A 20,115-nucleotide genomic window follows, 5' to 3' on the forward strand; every position below is an offset into this window, starting at 1 on the left:
ACTCAAAGGATTCGAACTTAAGGACCAGTAAAACTCAAGAGTACAAGACAAAGACGCAAGAGTCAAAGGCTCATAGTGAGGATAGTGGCAAAGGCTAGGAGCCAGAGAGTAATGAGCCAGTCGAAAAAAGGGAAACCCTACATAACCTTGGCAAAGAAATAGAACATACAAATGTCAAGGCTGATAGAGCAAAGATACGTGAAGTCAACATTAATTGCCCTGACAAAACCTTTTAGGGGGTTGACAGGTCGAATGACAGTGTAAGGTTGGCACAAAAGATTGTCATGCAAAACAAAAACCCTATTAATGCCAAAGCCATGCCAAAATAAGTCACGTTACCTATCAAACCAAGTTTGCATGGGGACTTCATGCTAAACCCAGATAAAGAAAAACTATCTCTTGCGTCTGAAATTGAACGTACGAGTTCCAGTAAGGCAGACAACAAATCCAAAAATGTTCAACTCAACCACCCACAGCAACAGGCGCAGTCACTGGCGTTCTGCTTCCAACAACAGGGCGACCAACTACCGAACTAGGTTTGGTTTGGAAAGAAGGAGGCGAATGGTGGTATGTTAGAAGGGGTAGGAGCCTATGTCAACCCTCAAATACAGACAATGGAGATCCAAAACCCACAATGAAGCTAGCCGAATCTAGAATAGCATTTCCAGGCTTCTAGGCTTCTCATTCGGCCTTCAAAACATACACTTTCATATTCTGAGCTTGGAACACAATTAGGGGAGGCTTCGAAGGTCAATATCTCCAAGAGCCAGAGGCAGAGGCAGAAGCCCAATCGGAGAGAGGGTAACAGACAACTTTCAAGGGATAAGATTAAGGGTACATTGTGTTCCACTTCTTGTCTTCTCGAAACCAATCTAGACATTGGAGGACTCCAACTCAAAACCATACGGGATTGTATCTTGGACAGAAGAGAGACTGCGTCCTCCTCTATGGGTTTTATCGATACAAGAAGTGCAACTGGCCCAACACCCTCTGGAAACAATGTTGAATAGCACGTGTGTGATGGCTATGAAGGTAAGTGTCAGTCAATTAGTTCAACAATTTCGAATCTACGTCAGGTCATCCATCTTGCTAAGGAAGGAGACCCTGGTGCACAAAGTGGAAATGTACCTTAAATTGAAGAGAATGACAGAAGGTTGGACTCAGAGTGAGACGCAGGTGGTTCCCCAATTCCAAAGGCTGTCGATGAGCAATACAACCAATCAATCTCAACCCAAGTTGATCATCCTGTGGAACGTAGGGGCGCTTGACTTTGTCTGCACGCTGAGGGAACTGATAGGAATGCACAGGCCTAAAATCATGGTCATTATTGAGACACGAGCACGGGTTGATGAGTTTAGACTGATTACTTACCGACTGCCCTTTGATGCGTGGAATGATAGCGTCACAATTGGGTTCAAAAAAGGACTATGGCTACTGTAGTGTTCGGATCTGGTGGATATAAGCGATGTTTGTGCCACAGAACAAGAGATCCATGCAATGGTGTGGGTAAAAAATTCTAACCTCACTTGGTTACTTTCAGCTATCTATGCTAGTCCTAGGTTTAATGAACGTAAATTACTTTGAAAATATTTAGAAACTGTGGTTGCACACCTTAATTACCCTTGGCTTGTAGTAGGGGATTTTAATGAAGTTCTGAGGGCAGGGGATAAGAAAGAAGGAGCTCTAGTTTCTCTTACTAGGTTTAGAACCTTTTATGAATGCTTGAATAAGCGCAATCTCTCTTCTTTTGGCTTTGTTGGACCCAGGTTCAGTTGGTCAAATTCACGGACCTCACACAGGAACAGATACATATGGCATTTGCTAATACAAACTGGTGTTTGGCTTATCCATAGGCTTCTGTTAATCATTTGGTAAAAACACATTCTGACCACTGCCCCATTCAAATTTCCTTTCAACACAAGATGCACCGACATGGTTTAAAGCCTTTTAGGCTCCAGAAAATATGGTTTGACCACCAAAGTTTCTTACCTCTGATTCAGTCCAGTTGGAGCCATGACAATATATCTTTTGTCTCTATTGTTGAAGCACTCAAAAAAAAAATATATAGTCAAGAAAGGAACAAGATTGTCAAAGGGAATGTGTTCATAAAGAAAAAGAGAGTGCTTGTATGCCTTAGGGGGATAAAAAAAGTGCTTACTGACCACCCATACCAATTCCTCTGGACCTTCAAAAATCTCTGGTTGATGAGTACAAGCAAATATTGAAAGCATTGGAAGACATATAGGCCCTAAAATCTCCCATAAGTTAGTTTACGGATGGTGATCATAATACAAGGTTCTTCCATGCTTCAACTATTGCTAGAAGAAGATATAACCGAATTGTGGGGCTCAAAGGTGATGAAGGACAGTGGCTCGTTGAACCTAGAGATATGGAGCAAGTCGTGCTAAGTCACTTCAAGAAACTCTACAAAACGTCCCATATCTCTGGATCATGGAGGTACCAAAATGGGCCAAAGCGTATTATGCAACTCTCAGCCCAAGAGAAGCTTGAACTACAAAAATCTATATCTGATGTTGAAATGCACATGGCAATATGGACATTCAAGGCCTTCAAAGCTCCTGGGCCGGATGGCCTACACCCTTTTTTCTATCAAAGATGCTGGCATATCGTTAAAGAGAAGCTGTGCTCAACAATTAAGAACATCTTTGCCAACTTAATGATGTTTAAAACCCTAAATGAGACCATCATATCTCTGATCCCAAAAACCTCTAACCCCACTCGCACTGATCAATTTCGACCTATTAGCCTTTGTAACATATCCTACAAAGTGGTTTCAAAGATCATTGTTCAGAGGCGTAGGCCATTGTTAAATTGAATCATCTCCCTTTACCAGATGAGCTTTATCCAAGGTAGGAATGGATGTGACAACTGCATTATCGTGCAAGAAATGATACACTCCTTCAAAAGATGCAAAGCACAAAGAGATCAAATGGCCGTGAAGCTTGATTTAGAAAAGACGTATGATAGATGGGAATGGAGCTTCATAAGAAAGGTTTTAACCTTCTTTAAGCTCTCAAATTCTCTGATTAATCTTATAATGAGTTGTATATCTTTGTCATCAATTTCGATTTTGTTTGGGAAGGCAGATAGGAAAACAGCTGCAGCAATGAAAGAGGTCTTATCCTCCTTTTGTAAGGAATCCGGACAAAAAGTTAACATCGAAAAGTCTCAAGCCTTCTTTTTCTGCCAATACCAAGGCTGAGCATCGAGAAAGCAAGGTCAATGTTTTGGGCATCCATGAGACTGTTGACCTTGGTAGATACTTGGGGTTCCCTCTTCATGAAAGTCGTGTTAATAAACATGACTATATGTTTACAGTGGATAAGGTTCGTTCAAAGCTGGCTGGTTGGAAAGCAGGGCTAATCTCACCTGGGGGAAGAATCCTTCTCATAAAATCTGTCATGAAAACAATTCCATCGTATTACATGCAATGCCGTTCTCCCCCCCCCCCCCCCCCCCCAACTAGCATTGGCAAAGAACTTAAACAAATTAATAGAAACTTCCTATGGGGAGACACGGAACAAAAAAAAAAAAAATTCCACCTGCTGAGCTGGAACGAAGTTACCGAAGTAAGCAAGAGCGGGGCTAGGACTTAAGGAAGCAAAAGTCCAAAACCAAGCCCAGTTAACAAAGCTGATCTGGTGGTTCATGCAGCGAAAGGATGACCTTTGGGCAAAAACCCTGCAATCAAAGTATCTTACAAGCACTAATGCTCAAAAGGCCAAAGTATCATGCTCGGTTACCTGGAAAGCGATGAGATGGGTGGAACCCATTTTGGATAAGAGGCTGGTTTGGTGATCGATGATGGGAGGAGTACTAACTTTTGGTACGATAAATGGTTAGAAGGGGTTACCATCCGATCATTGATCTATGGACCGCTCAATAAGAATGAAGAAGTAGCCAAAGTTCAAAAAGGCATTCAAGCTCTTCAATCACAGAATAATATCTCCTTCTAGTTGCCAAAATCTGTTACTGACTCCATTCGAGCCATCCCTATGCAACTGTTTGAGTAGAGCAAAGATAAACCTTATTGGTTTGCTTCTAAAATTGGAAACTTCTCCACACAGTCGGCATACGATCTGATTAAAAGAAGCGATGGTAGGATGAGGGATAAAGACTGAAGCTGGATTTAGAAACTAAAAACCCTACCCAAACTGTAGTTCTTTGTGTGGCAATGCACCCATGGTATACTGCCAACAGAGATGTTCCTTCTTCACAGGGGTTTGAACGTCTGAAGGGGATGTGCCTTTTGCGATCAAGAGTGCGAGGATATTCAGCATCTGTTTAAAGATTGTCAATGGACGCGCAGAATATGGTGGGGCGAACGTGATGTTATTAACGTTAATCCCAGTAGTAATGTTGAGGACTGGATTCGTATTATCGCCATGGATAACAAACGATCCCAGTACCATGGTATTTTCCTTGAAGTCTGTTGTTTATTCATATCATGTGGGATATCTGGATTGAAACAAAGGAAAGGAACAAAAACATCGTCGAACGGGTGATTGAAAGGGCGGGGGAATTTTTTGCAATGAATCAAGGAACTTATAGAAACACCTGTGAATCTTTCATCCTAGTTAAATGGAAGCCACCTGCAGTTGGAGGGTTGAAGTTGAACACTGATGGGTCTTCGAAGGGAAACCCTAGAAGAGCTGGAGTAGGGGCCATCATTTGAAACCATGAAGGCCAATGGATTGCTAGTACTGCCCGGTTCATTGGTCATTGCACTAATATTTTTGCTGAACTTTGGGCTCTCAAAGATGGCCTTATACTGGCCAAACTGATCATAGCTTTAAGCATGGAGTGGAACTTGATGCTGTTGTTGTTATTTCCTTGATAAAAAAATTCCTACTATCCGAATCCATTATTTATTATTAAAAAATTCTTTAACTAAAGGAATATGGTGTTTTAATTATGTTCATCGAAAAGAGTTAATTATACGTTTAGTAACGAGCTTGGAGAAAAAAATATGTAATTCAAACTTGTGTTTTTAAATTATATATCATACTAATTTAAATTTTAATACTATAGCTCATGTTTATATATATATATATATATATCGTTAGACTAATATTATTAACTTTCATGTATGCCATGTAAAATAATAAATATTTTTTTCAATACCATTAAAAAATATGCATTTTTTTTTATCAATTGAACCAATAAAATATATATGCAAGATCGAACAGGTATTAGATGGCATGCGGTATCCGCAAGCATTTACGTGAAATATTCACAAAAAATTTAACATTTTGATTTAACACATGACGTAAAAACAGTTAAAGTTGACTTGACCTCAAAAAGTTGATTTAATCCTTCAAAGATTGAATCTTATTCAATTTGATTTGAATAAAAAAGTCAACAACCCAAATTTGATTTAACTTAAATAAAAAAATTTAAATTCAAACGATTCAAATGACTAATTTGATGTATACAAAAATTATCATATACAATGACAATGGCATTTTTTTATTTTTCAATTTAAATTGAAATAACTATACATGTTTTTTATATTTTAAAAAAATTAATTTTAAAAAATAAAACATATATTATAATTTTAATCTCGTATAATTAAAAAAAATCTATTAGTAATATATCAAATAAATTTTTTTAAAATAATTTAAAATTAAACTAATTTAATTTTAAAACTCGATAATTTTATTTTGAAAATGAATTCAAATATGAACTCTTGAACTTAGAGTAACCAAAATGTCAAATTCAAAATAAAATTCAAATCCAATATTATTAAAATTCAAAATAATTCAAATCTAAAATATTTAAATTTTCTTTTGATTCAAAATAACTAATCTAAAGTGACCTAATCCAAATATTATTCAGCGTTGGATAACCACTTTTACATCATATGCATGCGGTACAAATTTTACTACTACTTCACAGATAAATTAAATTAATAATATTAAAATTTGAATTAGCATAATCCACGATTAAAAATGTAAGGTATAAATTATACATTTTAATACCAATTTTTACATTTCATTATATATAAGATATAAAAAATATAGTTCTTTTCAAAAAAAAAAAAAAAACAAAACAAAAGGTTAAACTGCACTAATAAATATTATTAAAGTAAAAAAAAATGGAGGAAATCGGGGAATGGCAATTACCAGGTTGGACCCAGCACCCCCGTAAACCCTAACCTCTTGTAGAAAACGAATGAATCCGTTATTGGTTTCATTTGGAAACGCGATCCGTAAATCCCCCATTATAAAATACCTGTAAGATTTATTTCCTTTCATAACAATTTTCCAAATTCTCTGTTGCGTTAAGTGGGGAAGAATATTTTTCGTCTGAGATCACCAATCGAACCCCCCAAACAAAAGCAATGTCGAAGACGGAGCAGACGGTGGTCGGAGTCCCATACTATGTGGGGATGAATCCGTACCATGCGGGGATGATACCGCCGAAAGCCATATACGGTGATCCAGAGGGAATTCCGATTCAGCAAACCATGTATCGGGACACCCCTGCTCCTTTTAACTGCCCTTACTGTGGTAATTCCGGACTCACCCTCGTCAGGTATTTCTATTTACCCTTGCTTTTCATTCCCCTATTCCCGATGCCCTTACTGTGTTGATCGATTAGAGCATGTCTGCAATCTCTCTGTTAGATTTTATGTTAGTTATGTGGCTTGAAAAGGGAAAAAAACTTCTGGGTCTTTCTTAATAGTGGATGTACTTGTATTGTTTTGATGTGTTTTTTCTTGAGAGTGAATTTACTTGTATTGTTACGATGTGGTTGTGGAGTTTTCTTGCTCGTGTCTAGTTTATTTATATTGTGAGGATCGATTCTATTGAGAAGAGCCTTCTCTCGCTGAGGTCCTGTCTTAGTTTTGAAAATTTTGTGGTATGTAATCCCGAATTTTTAATTCGTTGTTCATTGTCTGGTAACGGAGGAAAATATGCTATATTTGCAACTCGATGGAATGGCCTGCTTTTCTGTTATTTCATTCCTGCTATGATATGCTTCATTCAGTTTAATATGATTAAGATTATATTACTGTAATCCGTTATTAAACCTTTAAATTTAATTTGTAATTCAGATCTAAACCTAGTCTGGCAGCGGTTGTTGGATGCATGATGCCCTTTATGCTTGGAATCTGCTTCCTTTGCCCTTCAATGGACTGCCTTTGGCATAAATATCATTATTGCCCCAAATGCACTGAAAAGGTGAGTCTAACTTGTTTTCCTTTGACATAATGAAAATTTTGTCCCTTAAACTATGAAAAAATGGTCATTTTGATCCCTCTTTTTCTATTAGAGCCAATTTGGTCCTCATGCTTATATTTTTGGTCAAATTAGCCTAATTTGGACTGAAGCCACATGACTAATGTCTTCGTTTGGGTTGCCACATGGATTGCTATGTGGATTACACATTTGCATCCATTGCACATGTGTCATTCCATGTGCCAAGTAAGAGCCACATGGCTGATGATTTGGCAATCTAGCTCCGGAGAAACAATATTTTTTCTTCAAAATCACTACCTGAGTATGGGAGAGCATAAGTTGGTTTAAACCGACAAAACCGATCTAAATCACTCATTTTAACTAAATCAGTTCAGCGTTTCCAGGTTTAGGAGATTAAATCAGTTTAGCTCTTGGTTTCTTTGGTTTTAGCGGTCTGTTTTTGGTGTTGAATTTTTAGACACGAAGTGATTGAAAAAACCAAAATTAAAATGATTAAATATTTAAAATAGATAATTACCCTTTCAGCCCTCTCTTTTAGCCCTTTTATCTTTTATTCTTTCTTTTTTACTGAATCCCTAAAATCTAAATCTAGTTTCCTAAACACCTCTCAATGCCGCTCGTTACTTTCACTTGACCTCCCCTCTACTCAATCCTTACTGATGCCACCAAGCACCAGTTGACGGTTGATTCAGTCCTCTCTCCTCTCACCTCTGGTAGCCACCAATCTTCTCACCTCTCACTATGAAGCAACCACATCACTGCACACCTTGTTTTCATCTCCAACCCAATATACTTTCATCTTGTCTTTTTCAGCATTAAAAAATCTCAACATCCAAAAGTGAGATGATTGAAGGTTGTTTGTATAAAAAAGCTTTCTGGTTTTGTTTGGTTTTTAGAAGCCTTGAAGTTTAGAGAAGAGGCAAGCCAATGTGGGTTGAGAGTGAGAGAGGACTTGCTGCTTGGTTTCTACTATTAAACATATTAAACCCCTAAACCAAAAAGCCCAACGTCCCTGATCTCTCCGCTATTGACCCGGCAGAGAAGGTTTTGAATTTGGTGGAGACGACGAAATCCTTTTTGATTCTTCTCCTCTAAATGGGGATTGTTTTTCCTTTTCATGTCTGTCGCTCAGCTCATGAAGATTGGGCAGTGAAGATTCAGCAGTAATTCCTTTTCATGTATGTTGCTCAGCTTATGAAGCTCGGGTGGCGAATATTAGGCAATAAGGATTGGGCACTGAGCATTTTCGAAGCTGTGGGTTTTTTTATAATAGGATCTAAAAGAACCAAGGAACTCAAGAAAACTATAGGGAACCTGAATCATAATCAAATAATATAAAATGAAAATAAAGAATCAAAGGAAGAAGGAATTAGATCCAAATTGCTAAGAAAGTTTGCATTTGGGACCCAATGAAAAATAAAGAGGGGATCGTAAAATTGACATAAAGGAGTATTGAATAGCATAATATGAAATAAATACCTGGTAGGTTTTATTGAATTTATTGTACATGAAGTGAGTGATGAAATTGGTCTTCTCGATGGATTGATCCCCTAAGAAAATTAGCTTGTATTTGGCCAGAGACGAAACTTGAGCCATGGTTATTTGGATCTAGGTCAGTGAGATGCTATGGATCAGGTTGAGATCAGATTCAATGCCAAGATCTCACCGGAAAAATTCAAAGGTGTCATCGGAGAGAATGAGATTGAGATCGAGATCCCTAACAATTTTTTTTTTGGTGATTATTGTTCTGTTTTTTTTTTTTCAACGGATAAAAAGTAAATTATTTTTTGCCCCAGAGTTGTTGACATTTCACCTGCCATGTCGACTGATACATGTGCAATAGTTGCAGAGGCATATCCACAGGGCAATTCAAATGCTGCCTTCCTTCCAAATCAGGTTAATTTGACAAAAAATAAAACATGAGGACTAAATTGTCTGCTATAGAAGATGAGGGGCCAAAATGACATTTTTTTAATAGTTTGACGGTCAAAAATATCATTAGGCATTTTCCTTTTTATCGACTTTTTTTGTTTTTCTTGGTACATGTGGAAGTAAAATTAGGTTGAGCTATAGAAAATTAGGTAGCTCTCCCCATATTATAGACTTCACCTGTTCTCCCCAAGATCCAACCTGAACCTCCAAGTTAGAAATGCCAAATCCTCAATGGGGGAGTCTCTTTGGTGGGATTTATCCGCTCAATCATTATTCGCCTTCATTTTAATCACTTTCTTATTTTCTGGTTTTCTTGCAGGTTGCTAATTTTGAGAAATCAGATCCATGTGCGGTGGTGGATATGCCGCAATGGATGCAGGAGAGTTTTGCTGTGCCTGCATGATAAGTCTAGTAAAAGCATTTTGCTATGCTGTTTTCTCATTTATATGTGCTTTTCTTGCTGTGCTAAAATAAATTGTCTATACAAGAAATCATGAACAAAAGGTTTCAGTACATTACTGTGAATTGCTAATTAGAGTACAGTCTTCTCTATATGTAGCCATGCGACAAAGGTAAAAAAAAAAAAAAAAAAAAAAAAAAAAAATTCTCTTTTGAGAATAATAAAAAATTGAAAGTGTTCAAAATAATAAAAAATGAAAAGTGTTCAATTGGAACATGAAAACTTGACTGAATTTATGCTAGTTACTCTTTGGGACAAAGTGGAAGAAGGGAGGAGATCCTCAAATGAGGAAAATGACCCAATGACTTCAAAAGAATTGAACAAGGAGGCCATATGAGGCGAAATCTCATGTATGGTTTTGTAGAGTGGCAGTAAGGGTGACTTATCTGTCAACTATCCCATTATCACTCCAAAAATCCAAATCTTATTTTACGTAGAGTTGCAAGAGTACGAGTAATTTCTGAGTTTGAAATCACTGCTTATAGATGTGATATTGGTCATAACTCACAAGAACATTTTGTAGTCTTAATAAGAGATGAAAGGGTTAAGGATTTATCCGGTGAGAGATATTTCATTGTTGGAGGAATCTTAGTTGTCATCGGAGTAAATGATTGTCAACAATAAGGTTTTTGTATGTTGTAGATTCTTATTATGATGTAATGTGAGTGGTTAAAAACATGTGAAGTATGTGGTTAAACCAATAATGAAAGTTTCGTAAGGGAACTGGAGTAGGTTACCACGAGACAAAAGATCTTTTAACCGTATTGGACTCAATAGCAAGCCTGTTGTGATTTTTTTTTTTTTTATTTGGCCTACACCACGATACAATTGCTATGTGACATAGATGCTGCTTCGGAACCTTTCGTGTTCCACTTTGGAGTCTAACAGAAATATTATGGATGGATGGTTGACCATATTTTCTCCTCTCTTCCGCCCAAGACATTTGCATATGTTCCTCAGATTTCTTTTTCATTGGTATATTCCTCTGATATCGAAGTTATAAACTGGTAACGCACTTTGTTATAATAGAATATGGTGGGCCAAATGACCTACTAAGCTTAACTGCTTGATCCTATAGCCCAATGACCTACTAAGATTAACCGCTTGATCCTATATCATTTAGTCCCCTCGTCCAAAACTAGCCTGATGAACCGTATTAGTCCCTTTTGAGAGCGATTCTATGAATGTTGGTCAATTTTTTTTTTAATTCGAGGATCTTATGTGCCCCTATCATTCAATATGTATTGGTAATCTAACGTAACTAGTGAATCGGACGACTAAAATCTAAATTCCCAAGCTTGCTCTATTTATGGCGCGCGCTTGGCGCGTCACAGAAGTTTGTTTAGCTCCTGGTTGGCGCCTTATTTGATCATATCATGTAATTAAAGTTGATAATATCACATCAATTCTAGTCGTTATTCACGCAAGAGTGCAGTATGGAATTTTTTTTTCTCAATTTTTTTGGTTTTCACTTTTACCAAAGTTTGCATCTCAATACGCACAAAATACAAAATAGTTCAATACTGAATTTTCTATAATATTTAGACTTTTAATTGTTACACTATTTACTTCATTAACAACTATAATATACAACAAGAATCACAAAACAAAATACTTAATAGTTTTCAGTTTTAATAAATTTGATCTCATCTCAATTAGCACAAAATGTTATTTAGTTCAATACCGAATTTCCTACAATGATTAGGCTTTCAAATACTACACTATTTACTTTATCAACAATCACAATAAACAACTAGAATCACAAAATATATATATGCAATAGTTTTCACCCATCATAAATATGATCTTATCACAATATACTATAAAGATAGTTCATTAACAATCACAATATACAACCAGATCATAAAGTAAGTTACGAAACATTTTTCACTTTTCACAAAATCTTTACATCTCAAACATATGAGATATTATTTATTTCAATAAAGTAAGGTAGCAATTTGAAAGTATGCACAAGTCATTGGAAAGTCACATACACTAACAACTTTGGACTTGTTATTAATAAAATCACTATGTCCTCCTGAACGTTTGTGAGTGCGATTAAAAACTTTTATAAATATCGATTCTTGTTGCAACTCAAAGTGACTGGATTCATTTAGAGACTTTCAATGAAATATGTCAAAATATAATTTATATAAATTGACATTTGATGATAAAAGTAACTCGTGAAAAAAATCACACCATTCTCTTTTTATGAATAGGAAATGCAATCAAGCTACCAATGTGCTTTGTAATACTTCATTCTTTGTGTTTGACAATTTTGTTTGGCTTTGGCAGAGATGTTTTGTCATTTTGGAGTGCTCCATACATTTTTATAAAAGCACCCAAATTAGAGCTATGATCCACATCCACTCCATCCTTCGTAATGAATGATGTTCTCAACTCCACGCTCTTTTATTACCAATTCTCTCTTGCTGAACAACAAGTCTTTCAATCGATTCTTGGAAATATTGTTCCATGCCTATTGAATAGAAGCATCATTTGATAAGTCCATTGACATTTTTCCTCACATAATAAATAGGAATACAATAAGTCGTTGACATGAATATGAACTTTTCAATCAAATAAATTAAATCTATACAAAAAATAAATATCTAATTACTACCTTAAATTTATTGAACATCAAATTCTTCACCGACGTAGGAACTTTACCCCATATTGGCCAAGGACCAGAAAAATTCCCTTAAATTATTTTTGAAATTGTTGAGCTAACCGATAATTGTTTAAAACAACTATTAACATTTATTTGTTAGTAAGATTAATTAAATTGCACGAATTTTAAAAAAAATAACAATAAAAAATTAACGGTAAAAAAAATGTCATATTTTTCTTCTAGCGAAGTAATCCACAGCCACTTGTTTGAATCTGTAGCAATCTGTAAGCCTTTGTTTACCTCCAATCCTCTGCCGTGTTGTTGTCCCTTTTTTTTCTCCAAGTGGTGGTTTGTTGGCGAATGATGGATATTATGTCATGCTTGATTGATGTATCATTTATCATTGATGTGAAAGATGACCCACATGGTGGATCATGCTGTATCAGTGTTAAAGATGACCCATATCATGGATCATGCTGTATTGATGCTGAAGATGACCCATATGATGGGTCATGCTATATCGATACTACTGATGACCCGATACGTGAATCACCTCTCATCTATTTTATTATAAAACCACCTCAATGAATAGAGCTCTTTGTATGACGTCCCATCATATGTATCATATAGAACAAAATCATTCCATAAGTATTCCAAATGCACAAAGAAAAAACCTACATATATAATATTACTTTAGTATTGCAAACTTAGATGAAATGAGAAAGTATATAAAAATAAACTATCAAACATTATAGTTAAAATAGGCCAAATCAAGAATTATATTTAAAGTTACATATATTGACCACATCAAATAAACATTATATATAGCATTAAAAGTTACACTAAATACATTAATCACTGCTAGAATAAGCAAACTCATGTTATCATCATCATCATGATTATCATCTTTATCATCATCATTATCAACATCATTTTGTTCTTTTGCTCGAATTGTTTGTTCATAATCTATCTTTTCATAATCACCAGTAATAAGAATTGTATGATAATCAACTTCTTCTCAGATAGTAATATTTCATGGAATAGAAACTTCAACTTCTTGGTACACATTTTCATTTAAATTAGTTGTTTGTTCTTCATCTTTATCAATATTACTTAGCTAAAGTATACTTTTAACCTTTTTTTAAGACTACCCACCAATCATATTGTTTTTTTATTCTAAAAGGATAGCTTGTATAGGAAACTTTATATACTTGCAAGATTAAGACAAATGGTTCATCGTTAATTGCATTGAATTGTATTTAATTTCAACAAGACTATGTTGGAGATCTATCCTTACCCTATTCTCCGTGTTAAACCAATGACATTTAAAAAATACAACTTTATTCCTTACTCCAAAGTACTCTAACCTAATGATATATTCTAAGATACCATAAAAGTCACACTCATAATCATTATAACGACTTTTTTTTCACACATACCCTATAATTCATCATTTTTCTAGTTCGAGCATAGTTAACTGTATGAAACTTAAGACTATTCACAAAATAACCTTTGAAACACCTAACCATGCGTTGAAGCAATAAGTTATCTCAACTAAACAACAATCAATTTTGCCATTTTGCTCTTCAACTAATCCAATTGTAAAACATTAAAATTGATCATTGTTTTTAAATATATGAAAATATAATTCTATTCATATATGCTATTATGCTCTAAACTTACAAATTGTCTTAACCATTGCGAAAATCCTGCATCACATGCTTTCTCCAATTTTGCATCATTTACATTCACAAATTCTCTTCTGATCGAGTCATCAAATATCCTTTAATTGTAAATTACGAGTTAGAAAAATTGTCAACTTACTAAAAACATATATTATAGAGTTGACATAGTATTGTTATGCTCTAAACTTAACCATTGCGAAAATCTTGCATCACATGCTTTCTCTAATTTCACATCACTTATATTCATAAATTATCTTCTTATTAAGTCATCAAATATTATATAATTGTAAATTATGAATTAGAAAAATTGTCAACTGACTAGAAACATACATTATAGAGTTGACATAGTACTTACTCAATGTAAGGATTTATCTTTTTACAATTTAATATAACATATAATTGTGCCTTGGTATGCTCATATATTGATAGCCATCAAGACTTATCTTATAGACCTAATATTTAGTCAGGATGAGTGAATACCGAAAAGCATCCTCTAGATTCCATGACTCCCCCATCATTATTATGTGAAACTCAATTCAATCTTATTGGCATATTTGGAGCAAAATATAATGAGCAACAAGTACATATCTCCTCGATAACATATACCTTACATATAGATGCTTCAACAAATGCCCAATTAGTGCATTTTTTCTTGAGACGAAGAAGAAACCTAGTCATCATTAATGTCTAACAACTTAAATATATTACCTCTTAAACGGACACATCCATCAATAATGAACAAGTCCACCAATTTTTGCCTTGTTAAGCAAGTGAATCGACAAATGCTCCATAAAATCAAAGAAACCTAAACGAAAAATCTTTTCTAATTTGTAGATTGTTTGTACAATGTTTTTCCAACACTTCTATATGATCTACATGTATTTAAGTAGAACATAGATCTCTAAAAAATGAGATAGCTCAGTAATTGTATTTCAAATTAAGTTAGGCACCAAATCATGAAAGGTAATTGGGAGCAATCATTGCATGAAAACATAACAATCATGACTTTTCATCTCATAAAACTTACAATCAGTGAAGTTTATACATTGAGTTATATTAGTTGAAAAACTATCAAGAAGTCTTAATTGTTTAACTTATGCACAAACATCTCTTCTTTGCTTTTTGCTTAAAGTATAAAAAGCTTTAAGCATGAAAACTTTCACATTCTTTTCAACTAATTCCAACTTGGGTCACTTGCAAAACAATTTAAGATTTAGTTTAGCCTTTATGTTATCTTTGGTTTTACCCTTAACATCTATCATTGTGTTAATGAAATTGTCAATGATATTATGCTCAATATGCATCACATCAAGATTGTACCAAATAAGATTAGTATGCCAATAAGGCAACTTGTAAATTATAATTTCACCTAATTATGACTTTCACCAGAACTGATTAACTTTTGATCATTACATTTTGTGCCAAATGTGATATCAAGAAAGCTGTCCAATCAAGCCAAAATTTTTTTACCTGATAATGGAACAATAAGGGAGTTACGCTCAACCCCTATTTGAAATTTATCTTTTTACCTTCTAAAAGGATTATCAAAAGGCAAAAACAAAAAGCAAGGCTTCTTAGCATAAACCAATCAAAAAAACTTTCCTTGTTGCATGCAATAAGGACACGATAAGATTCTGTGAGTGCTCAATTTAGACAACATACCATATGCAAGAAAATTATTAATTGTCCATAAAAGAGCTACCCTTAAATAAAAAATTTATTTTTTTTATAAGTCACAACAACATTCAACCACAATATTTTTAACTCATCTATTAAAGGTCTCAAGAAAACATCTATATTTTGACCCAAACTACTCTTTCCTAGAATGACCATATTTAACAAGATATACTATCACTTCATACATAACCATGGTTGCAAATTGTATATCACCATTATTACTGGCCAACAAGAGTATGGTTTCACATGAACAAAATGGACAAAAACCATTTGTACATAATCCTAATCTTACATTTCAAACTTTTAGTGCAAATGATTCATGACTGAGATTGAAATGTTCCCAAGCTTTAACAAGATGTCAAAGTACACAATCATGACTTTGGTTATAGGCATGTCATGTTATATATTTAGCAATTTTAGTTGACATATAAAGTCGTTGAAATCTCAGTATTAGTGGCATATAACGGAAGATTTTATAAGAAATATGTTTTTTCATCTTACCATTAGACTTATTCCTTATGTAGACACTTTATTTTATCCGAGGTCATTTAGAATATTCTTGAGTCTCAAGTTAGTTTGAACTGGGCTTGGAGGCTTAGCTTGTTAGGTGTTGGGTTTACCATTTGAGTTTTGGACTCAGTTTGGATTTTTAACCTAGACCATGCCTATTTACTCTTTTATAATTATTTTTTATTTGTTTTGCTTTTATTGTTTGAAAGATAAAAATAAAAGAAAAAGGGATAAACAAAATGATAAACTATGATGTTTGAATTTGAATTTGAGCTAAAGGATAAAGTTGTTGGGATTAAGGTTGAAATTAAAAAAGATAATGCATCAAAATACCATTCAACCGAATATGACTTTTGATCTTGAATTCCATTGAGTCTGATTCCTTATTTAAGTAGCATAATGAAGCACAGAAAAAAGGGAGCTCAATTCAATCACCATCTTGACTCTATTGTAACTTAATCACACATACCATCTCAAAACCTCCCATCCCACTACCGTCTCAACTAGTGGCGATTCCAAGTCCATCATTGCCATAGAGCATGACTAATTCTCCTCTGCCTTATCTTTCACTAGCTATTTTCACCACTATCTTCGAACCATTAAAAAAAAACCTATATCACAAAAACTAATCATGTCAGTCCACAATAGTTCCAGCTAAGACCTTACACCTTGTTAGCATCAATTCCATCACCACGCTCATTCTAGAAACCCAATTATTAATAATACTGCCACCAATCATCTAACTTTCCATTTGCCACCACAAACCCAGGAATAGAGCAACGATTGGCAACCACAAAAAAAATCCATCAAATGTCAATTAGTTCTCAATCAACATCTTCACGCATCACTAACCAAAGAAATATAACTGCCTCCATCACCACCCACTAAACCAAACACCAAGCAACTAGCACTTAGCAACTCCACTATCGCTTTAATTCTTTCCTAAAGTTCTATTTATTCTTAATCTCTACTTATTATAGACTTCATGAAGAACTAATCAAAAAAACATACTAATGATTCAAGCTACAAGAAGTCAAACTTAATTTCAAGGCAAAACTTAATGAAATTTTGAAAAATTTTACAAAAATTTTGAGCAATTTTCCTATACTCCCAAACTTACAAAACACATTGTCCTCAATGGGTAAGCAAAAAAGAAATAAAGCATAAAAAAGGAACAAGGGAACACCCCTATTATCATTGGAAGGATGGTGACCGAATGTAAAATGAAACCTTGGCCAAAACTTGTGCTACATTATTCAAGCTTTTATTTCACCTATAAAACAAAAAAAAAGTACCTATAAAAATAATAAACATCAATATATACAAGGAAATATAAGCAAAACAACAAAATAAGCAAATGAACAAAACATGAAATCTAAAACTTGGGTTGCTTCCTAAAAAATGCTTGTTTAAAGTTAAAAGCTTGACTTTTATTGGTGTTAGAGAATCACACTATATTTAGTTTCGACATCTACCCATTTCATTTTCTTTTTTAGCATAAAATATGTAATGATAATCTCTAAGCGTATATGGTGCTCAAGGGTAGATTTATAGCCCACCTCCATCAATAATCTAAGTATATTACAATCTAACCAAATAGAGGTGCTCATTAGCTTTAGTATCAATGGGACGGGTACCACCATAGAGAATATGGGTTTCGGCTCTGAAATGAAAAATTTTTGCATGAATGGTATAAGTCAAGTGAGCATAAAGTATGAAAAGTCAAAGGTGTCAAGTTGAGAATGAGAAGTTGGGAAAATTTCCAAGCAAGTGGAGAATCCCTTTATATCATCATCATCCAAATTCTCTACATTATCAACTTTTAATAGTTCTTTCAAAATTTCCTCTATTGCATCCTGATCTTTTTCACTAGGCTTATCAATAGTATCAAATAGTGAGTTTTCAACCACATGCATTTCTAAATCATCATACAATAGATTTTCAAAGAATAGAGAAAATGACATGTGTGAACTATAAGGCTTAATTTCTTGTTGATTAGGACCATAACTAAGACCTTTTTGAAAATCAATGTAAGGATTTTAGCCATCCCCTCAAAAATTCGTATCATTCACTTTTTCCTCTATAAATGGTCTATCTTGAAGAAGCTTAAAGAATAAGGTGTCTAAAGTTTTGGACATAGGATCATGGAATGGAAAAGCTACTAGACAAGTAAGTTCTTTACTAATGAATTCCTCTTTGTTCTTAAACTCAATACTAGATTTAAGAAGGAATGTGTCTAAAAGTTTAAGTGATCTATGTAATAAGCTTGTCTTATCAACTCATCTATCCACCTCATTCATCTCCAAACAATCATGTAAGTGATCTTCAAGGAATTCAGGAAATGGCTTGAGTGGAATATAAACATCAACTTATTCTTGAATGCTATCCTCTTTCTCATCTTACCTAAATGATCCATTATTATTAACCTCCTTAATCATTGACTTGTTTTACTTCCTCCACTATCTCTTCCTCCATAACTTTTACAAAATGTGGCTTTTCCATCATAATGGGCTCCCTATCATAATCAAACCACATTGCACCTCTTTTCCCAAAATCATCCCTTAATGTGCACTCCTTCCTATATACCCAACTAGGTTTTGACTCTATAGACCTAGGCATGGAATCTTAAAGGCATGTATATTGGGTTTGTACCTTTTAACCAAGTTGCTTAAGATTTATAGTGAATGCCACTTGGGTTTGAAAAAGTTTTGTTTGAGTTTGGAGCAATTTTATGAACATTTCCTTAGGGAATGGTTTTTTTTTCCTTGCGTGGGAACTGGTGGTGAATATGGTGTGGATGGAAAGTGATGTGTAGATGAATTGTATGTTAATGAAGAAAAATGTTGTTATGGTGGAATATAGTGTGGCACTTGAAGGACTTGTAGTGATGGTGGAAAATATAGGGGTGGTTGAGGGTATTATGGAAATAAAGCTTTGGTAGGATAAGTCGAGGTGTACTTGGGTAGTGAACTAAAGGAATACCCCAGACTAGTTTCCCATATGTTCTTAGGATGACCATCCCAAATTTAAGTAGTGTCGGTGTTTGGGTAAGATTGAAATTATTAGTCAAAGGTACACCTATCGTTATAGTAATTTCGCTATGCACTTTACCATTTTCATACCGGCTTGAGTAAGGGACTAGATTAGACTTAGGATCACTCTTAGCTTTAAAGGTCTCTATTTGATTTTCTAGCGAGTCTAAATTTTCAGATAAAGTTTTGTCATGATGTATGGGCCCGAGGAACACAGCCATTGGACTTGAGGAATGAGAAAATGAATGGGCACTAAAAAAACATTTTTAATAGCAACCAAAACAAGAAGTTGCCACCAATTTTTTTTAGGATGTGATTGGTCACCCAAAATTTTTATCCTTTTGATAAAACATTTAAAAAGGGTTTAAAGTTTTACAAAAGAACATTTTAGTGTCTGTAAAAACAAAGTTGGCTCTGAAAATCAATTATGTATGGGGAAGAATTACACCTTTATAGTGCTCATCAAAGACAGTACCAACTAATTGTATGTTATCTTTAGATTTTGGTGAAAATGCTCTTATTTTTAATTATAAAAAATTAATTCCTTTGTTTATTCCAAAAATCAAATTCTTTTTTTTTTTTTTTTGTGAAAACAAATCATTTTTAGTTTTTTTTAAAAGCAAAAACAGTTTATTGTTGGATTGAGATGAAAATGTCTTAAGTATTAACATACTTTCTACTCTACTATATTTATTTAGAGCTTTAAAAATATCTTTAACTTAAAAATTTTCAATATCTTACATAAATAATAACTGTTAAAAGTCTCCCTATATTTAGGCTAGATTCTCAAAGGTCATATTTACCTGAGATAATATCTTATTTTAAAACACTTTCCTTTAAAAAGTCTTATTTATAAAACTTATGCATAAAATGCATGAACATAATTATAATATGAATGCATGATGACTAAACATGTATGATAAAATATGAATGCATGACAATTAAAGATTGCATGTGACAACAAAATAAAATGAAATGCAAA

General features: G+C 34.2%; 1 protein-coding gene across 1 annotated transcript; it reads left to right on the forward strand.

The window, feature by feature from the left end:
- Nucleotides 1-6,130: 6,130 nt before the first annotated feature.
- LOC111282803 (GSH-induced LITAF domain protein-like) lies at nt 6,131-9,712 on the forward strand. The gene is made up of 3 exons (XM_022871059.2): nt 6,131-6,558; nt 7,082-7,208; nt 9,478-9,712. The coding sequence occupies exons 1-3, from the start codon at nt 6,365-6,367 to the stop codon at nt 9,559-9,561; spliced, it is 405 nt and encodes a 134-aa protein (XP_022726794.1). The 5' UTR covers nt 6,131-6,364; the 3' UTR covers nt 9,562-9,712.
- The last annotated feature ends 10,403 nt before the right edge of the window (nt 9,713-20,115 follow it).

Source organism: Durio zibethinus, chromosome 5, assembly GCF_047325235.1.
Source record: "Durio zibethinus cultivar Kanyao isolate XHJ-2024 chromosome 5, ASM4732523v1, whole genome shotgun sequence".
Classification (NCBI taxonomy): Eukaryota; Viridiplantae; Streptophyta; class Magnoliopsida; order Malvales; family Malvaceae; genus Durio; species Durio zibethinus.